We start from the raw sequence: 7,500 nt of genomic DNA on the forward strand, positions 1-7,500 counted from the left end.
AGACAGAAGAACAGAAAGAACATGACGTACGAGAAATTAAGCCGTGCTCTCAGATACTACTATAGTAAAAACATTCTTCAAAAAGTGCCAGGCCATAGACTGACGTACAAGTTCGTTCACAATCTGGAAGGAAAGAAGTACCCATTGTAGACTTTAAAAAGTTATTTGAATCGAGACAGAGAACATTGTGTTCTATTTTAAAAAGGAACAGGCCATGGGATGACTCATACGTTTAGGCTCTTTTTTGAGAAAAGGAGTCATCTTTTGTAAGTCTAAACAATGTCAAATGAATCGCAGTATAGTACACACTATATCCTATTTTAAACAAAAAGTAACCAAGGGCTGATGAACAAATTGGTAAAACATCTTCACTTCATGAAAGCAGTGCCTACAAAACGAATGATGTCAGTTGGGTCTGGCTAATGAATTTTGCGTTGTCTTTTCAACACACCTGTGTATTTTGTCAATATTAAGAGCTTGGGATATTTACCAGAAAATTGAGCAAAGGTTTTTTGAGTCTTTTTCTGTGAGAATTCCTGGTCAGCTTTACATTGGCATTCAGAGGCCAACACAGAGAGATATACTGGGGTAGATGTTTCCTTTAAGATGCCGTTCACATGAGTGATTTCATCCCGTGACGAGTTTCATTCCGGGATGGATTTTGTCTCGGTTTCTGGCATAAGTGAATATTCAAATGTTCCTTATGGCCAGAACATGATACAAAATTCATCCCAAGGTATTTTAAAAGACTCTCCCATTACTGATGGAATCTAAAGTCACTGTCAGCTACTGACTGTGAATGCGTAGGCATCTGTGCTGTTTTATCTCATTGTGATCCCGCTTCCACTCAGCATAGAAACTCATTCCCGGGTGGAACTCATCTCGAGGTGAAACCCCTCTTGTGAACGGCCCTTTAGGAGAGACAGTTTACCTCAGGTCATTTTGTACAAATCAGCGCTGTTAAATTGTAAGCAAATTGTCTTCTACCAAAGTTTTGCAATGATGCATACTCTAGTATATTTTACAAGTGTCATTTTATGGCCTAGTGAAATGCACCCTTGAAATGTTGAGAAGAATTGATCAATGTTGCGGAAGATTCGCATTTGCTTTTGTTTTCTTAAAAAACAACGAATGGCATTTAACATGCTTTACATACATATATTAGACATTCTTGCTATGAACCAAGTGGTTGTAAATAGTGTGTTAATAAAATCGTACCATGTGATGGTAGGTTCAATTTTAAAAAAAAAGAAATAAATGTTCTTATTTGAAAATGGAAAAAGTATGCAATGTTACACGGTTGGCAGTAGCCTGCAAGCAGGTTCTTTCGTTGAAAATGACGTGTGGTCGAAATATAAGGGCTTGGTGACTAGTTTCGAACAACGGAAGCCTGCTTGGAGGCAACTGCAAGCATAGTTAGTACAATGAAAATCTTGGCGCTTTCTCAGTGTTAGAACGTGTAGAATTCACGGATTACGAAATACAAAGAAAAGAAAAGATAAAAAGAACTTAAAACAATTATATATCCATTAGGAGGCGCAGAACGGCTTTCAACTGAGCGAGCGCGCGCGCGAACGCTGAAAATAATTCTTTTAGGTGTGATGAGCAATAGGATCTCAAAACTTAGATCAGTGACTAGATAACTATTTCATATACTTCATATTGGGTAAGAGAGTTAAAAAGGGTTTTTGAAATTTGAAAACAAATCACCAAATAAGTATTTGAAATATTTTAGAAAAACTTAGTTTTAAAGGCTGTGTCGCTACCATGGCAACAGATTGGAGTGGTGGACCTTGTAAAAATGATTGATGGTAGCAGATCTAGAGCGGTTTTCAATTGAGGGTCGAAAGTAATTTATAGCGAATTGCTTTGGTTTTGCATTTCTTCAGTCAGTTATTGGTTCAAAGTTCTCACGCCATTTTTTCAACCAATCAGAAGTGAAACCAAAACCAATCGTAGCTCGCGCGTGCACATTTTCCCGCGCTTTGTGTTGGCTGCGTGTAATTACTTCGAGTTTTGATTGGTTTACGGGGTTGTCTCCGTCTCTTTTGATTGGCCAAAGTAATTACTTTGGCTTTGTTTTTACGACACTCGATTGAAACTCGCTCTATTGGATAAATACCAAAAGGTTGCCCTCTTGAAAAAACCAACGTTGTAATCCCTTTTCACCCCCCATTGAAAACCCACTGTTACCTGTGGGAAACCCTTGAGAGCCTCCTTAACTCTATCTAGCAAGTGAATCAAAGGAAACGTCTCGAAGATTTTCACACTGAATATAACCCTGTTTCAATAGTTTATTTATATTATAGGGGAAGTCATTTATCAAGAAATGTCATCCGATCCTGCGACACAGTCAACCCAAAGTCCCAAACTGCACTTGACCTGACGGAAAATTCCAGAAAAGATCGGCAGATATTTGCTTATAGCAAAGAAAGGAAATATATTTAACTTAATACTTGTGCTGTATACTATGTTCTTATGCCTTTTGAGGCAATTTGGGTTGGTTAGAGAGATCCCTAGCCTTTTCACAAGAAGTCTTCAAGAAGTTTAGGATGTATCCCATGTGAAACGCAAATCTAGGAAACCAGAAACTTCCGAAAACTAGAACGAAAACTGGAATGAGTAAAGTGACAGCACTCGTAACCTACTATTGTTTGTTTGTTGTTGTGAGCAGCGTCTATTGTTTCGATTGTTTAGTCATTTGTTTTGGCGTTGGTATCGATACATGACCCACTGGGATGGAAATCGGGATCGGAAACAAGAATCGAAGTCCACAATATTCTAAATGTAGAAAATAAGAAACCGAAAAATTAAAAACAACCACCAAACACAGGAGGCTTGTTCAGACATTCTTACAATTCATTTATGTATTTGAGAAATCTGAATACACAAAAAAAAAAACAGAAAAAATTGGTGGTTGCTGACTTCGTAAAAAACAGTGGAGTTTAAGTTTAATCAGACTTTTGTGGGCAAAACATTTCCTGCGATCACTCGCAATCCCAATCGCCTTCAACGGCAGATGCGATGGCAAGCGCAGACGCAAACCAATGAAGTTGGTGGAGTCCTTACAATGGCCTTTCTCAAGGCTCTTTGACCGTCAGCTTCAGTATTAAATTTTGTCGCTCCCGCAATAAATGCTTGTCTGTACTTGTCTCTTGATTTGCTTCCGTCTGCAGCAAGCGGGGGAACTCCCAGTCGTCGGTTGGCTGTCCAATCGCGAGCATATCTCTCTTGCAGACATGTCTAAAGCGTAGCTGGCCCTGCGTTGTCTCAGGGAGGTGTTCATTGAGGGAATGCCTCCTCTTTCAAGTACGGTAGTGTTGTGGATCGGACCTTATCAGACCCCGCACGACATGGACACGATGGGGCGTAGAAATCTCATGTGGAAGCGCTTTCCCTGACCAGCATGGTTAGCGTCGGACTCCTGGGCAGGTGGTCACGATGCAGGCACGGTAGACAGCGACTTTTGGGTCTAGGTGGTGAGCTCTCACACTCTAGGAGAGAGCTTAGCCATCTTGATTGCAGCCTTTTTGATTCTTTTCCCGAGCTCAGCGTCCAGAGAGGCATCGTCTGAGATTGCGAAGCTAAGGCAGGTAAACTGCGAAAAACGACGTCTATTGTGTAGTCTTTGATGGTGAGAGGTGGCATTCATTTCAAGCTCTGGCGCATGATTTTCGTGTTCTTCAGTTGGTCTTCTTTACAAGCCTGAAGATCCCATCGAGGAGGTGTTGGAGTTTTTCATAGTGTGCCACGAGGGCAGCATTGTCAGCGAAGACCATGTCGCCCAACAGCACTTGCTAAACCTTGGTCTTTGCTCGGAGGCGCTTGCGGGGTTGAATAGCACTAGTCAGAACGAGTACGGAATAGAATGCCTTCATAAGTCGACCCGAAAGCCTGTCTTAAGTCCACTTTCGATGATGAGATGCTTCCCTCGAATTGGTCGGTGCCCCTGCCCGCATCCCATTATGAAAGGACTTGACAAAACCAATTTTGAATTAGATCAGATCTTGCCCCAGCCATGCTGATGAGGCCCAGTAAGGTCGAAACAGCTGTCCATGGCTGCTTAGACCGGGTGAAATGAGTGTGCGCGTGCTTGATGTGTTGGCCACACTGGTTGGAAACTGGTTGGTGTTTTGGTGTGCCAGCTTGCTTTTTTTGTTTTATTTTAGATACACTTTAAGCGCGAGAAAACAAACAAAGGGCCGCCACCTTAACCAATCAGGAGAAGCCATGTCACGCGTGACTGTTTATACTATGTTTTTTCAGGGACATGAGGACAAATTTTCGGGGGGGGGCGGGTATTCTACAAATAGACTAATTTGTAATTGTACTGGGGAGCCCGACCACGCCAAAAAGAACACTCTTATGTAATTCACTCTTGCATGACAAAACTCAGAAATTTGGGAGAAGGATAGCCAATTAAAGACAGGGTCTTAAAGGGGACATGTCTTCTGACCAAGTCGAATTCCTTTGTCAAATCGCTGAATGTGATGAAAAGGGCATGCTACCCATTCGCGCCCTCTCTAAATAAAAGTGCGCCTCATGATCGCAGGTTATGACGCTCCGGCACTTCTCCTGGAGTTGCCTCAGCGAGATGATCATCTCCACTGAAGAGCACAAGAAGCCATGCACTGAAGAGCACAAGAAGCCACAACAAATTTTGAACAGTGTCATGCCATGATGATTGTTGAAATATGCCATTCAACACGTTGAACGTTGTTGAACGATGTTGTGACGAAACTAGAGACCAGATCTATTCCGTTCAACACGTCTATGATCGTCGATGCAACATTGTCCAACATTTGTTGGGCAACAAATGTTGCAGGATGTTGAACCGTGTGTCATCGGCTTAAGGATGTTGAAACTTCCACTTAACCAACAAGCACACTTATTTATTGTTTGGACCACATGAGGTAAGCGAAACATTCAAAGTGTAATTTGTCATTCCCAGTCGTTGCGAGGGCATTCGGTGGTGATTCCGTATTACGGATTACATGAAGTATCTATAACGCTCGATTACCTGCCGCTGTTTCGGGAAATGAGCCAGCGATCTCTCAGTATCATAAAGTAAAAGCTGCTTTTCGTGTTTGCCGTGTTTAGAATAATGGCCTAGATGACCTCTTTAATCAGTCGTTTGAATTGGTTTAGGGACTCTGCTTTCCTTAGTGCTAATGGCAAACCGTTCCACAAAACTACGCCACTATAGCTAAAGCTGTTTTTGTTGTAGTTTGTGCGCGGTTGCGGAACATTTACCTTATTCACAGAGTCTCTCAAACAATAACCGGAATCGCGATGGACAAATTTCGAGCAGAGATACTCAGGTGCTAGTCCCTGTAGGGACTTAAATACCATTGTTGCTCATTCAATTTGCCTTTGAGAGACTAGGGATTTCCATCCTAAGAGTTCAAATAAATTGTTTGACATCAGCGTCATAGTTAGAGTAGGTCAAGACATGGGCTGCTCTGTTTTGTAGTTTTTGCAGTCTGTCCTGCAAAGTTACTCCACAGTTTCCCCAAACAATATTGCAGTAGTTGAAATGAGGTTGTACTAGGGCCTGATAAATAGAATGTAAGGTCCGATAGGGGACAAGATGCCTGATTCGCTTTATGGCCCCAATTGAACAAATGCAAAAATAGCCGCCAACAAATTATTCTTTTGTCTTTGTTAAGTAGCCTAATTAGGCTCGTTTTAAAGCCCTTTCAATTTTACACGAGTTAACGAGGCTAGTTAGGCTAATTAACACAAAGACAAAAGAATAATTTGTTGGCGGCCATTTTTGCATTCGGTCAATACCAGAAGCAATTTTCTTGGCCCAAGAAAATTGCTTCCGGTAACTTATCAATATGGCTTCTCCAAGTAAAGGTTATCATAGATAAGCACTCCTAGTGATTTAGCAGTAGTAACATGCTCAATAGGAGAGCCATTGATTGAAGGTCTAGGAGGAACTATCAGAGTACACAGTCTCTGCCGTGACCCAATAAGCATAAATTCAGTTTTTGTCATATTAAGCGTGAGTTTATTCGCTATCAGCCAATTGCTAACATTTACTAAATCATCATTTAGACAAGATTGGATATCGTCAACGCTGAAACCGGCGTAGGTTAGGTGAGTATCACCGGCATACATCCTTGATTGACAATTTGAAAGGCAATTTGGTAAATCATTAATTAATATACAGTAAAAATAACAGCGGTCCTAAGATAGTGCCTTGAGGAACACCACAGCTTAATGAGCAGCTCCTAGAGAGCGACCCATTAACTGAGCATCTCTGCATGCGGTTGTCCATAGCCGTAGCTAGCGGAGGAGCAAGGAGGGCAGTTGCCCCCCCCCCCCCCCTTCCCAAAAAAAAATATATATATATATTTTAAAAAAATTAACGTTGTCTCTTCCTGGAGTGTTGGGCAGGCAATTTAAACTTTACTGATATTACCTTTGAAACTTTTCACAACCGATTCGCTCGTCTTGATTGATAAATATATTTTTGAAGGAAATCAATTTGGAGACATCATAGACTAATCTGTTGGTTAGTGATACATCAATAGCGTAGCGGGTGCGGTTGATTTAGGAGATCGGGCGGAGAAAGCCATTACTATAAGACCAAACCAATCTTCTCTTTCTTTACACTGAATTGTTTATTGGAGGCTTGGAATCACGTAAAAACTGAAAAGGTAATTATTATAAATATCTATGAAAATATAATTCGGTACAAACGCCGATCAATACACGATATAAACTCATGCCACACGTGGCATACGCAATGTTATTAATTACCCGTAAAAACGAGGTTGACTAGCAATAGAGTTATTTTCATAGAGTTATGATTAGAGTTAGAGCCAAAGTTTCCAAAATCCTGAATTCAAGATTTTGGAAGGCCTAAATCCTGAATTCAGAAATATAGAAAGTATCCTAAACATGCATAAAAGCCAACCTTAGGCCTAAGGTTAGCTTTAATGAATGTTGGCTGAGGATTTTGGAAACTTAACTCTAATTCTACGACATAACTCTATGAAAATAACTCTAAGAATAGCTGTCCCCCGTACAAAACTAAAAGAAATCACTAATCTAAAAGTACTTAAGGAATATAACACTAAATCATGCAAATCTAGGTCATACCTCTTTCTCCGATCCCTCTAAAGAAATCAGTCTTTCTTTCTCTCTAACTCTTTGGGTGAGAAAGCTACTGCGTACAGCGAACAGAAACGACCAACTAAAACCTCGAAGAAACGACTCTTTGTTCTATGTACAAAACCGGAAATTACGTAAACATAATGACAAGTCATTAACAATCATTTACAAATAGTTTAATACTAATAATAATATTTTAAAAAAACTTTATTGGGTAAACACAAATTGCTGGTTGGACTAAATTGGACTAAATAATGTCTACTTTTGACGAAGTATCTATAGAAGCAGACCCGTAGGAAAGGGGGGTGCGACAGGTGGGAGGTCCACTTTTCTGTTGACCAGCGATCAAAAAAGTGAATTGATAATTAAAAATGT

The 7,500-nt window shown here is 40.6% G+C and overlaps 1 protein-coding gene across 1 annotated transcript in view; it reads left to right on the forward strand.

Moving 5' to 3' along the window:
* Positions 1-1,277, forward strand: part of LOC137969409 (ETS-related transcription factor Elf-4-like) — a 10,024-nt gene extending 8,747 nt beyond the window's left edge. The window contains exon 9 of the mRNA XM_068815628.1: positions 1-1,277. This exon is cut by the window's left edge and continues 146 nt beyond it. Coding sequence (XP_068671729.1) covers positions 1-150 — 150 coding nt within the window. The 3' untranslated portion in view covers positions 151-1,277.
* Positions 1,278-7,500: the final 6,223 nt, after the last annotated feature.

Source organism: Montipora foliosa, chromosome 9 (genome assembly GCF_036669935.1).
Source record: "Montipora foliosa isolate CH-2021 chromosome 9, ASM3666993v2, whole genome shotgun sequence".
Lineage (NCBI taxonomy): Eukaryota > Metazoa > Cnidaria > Anthozoa > Scleractinia > Acroporidae > Montipora > Montipora foliosa.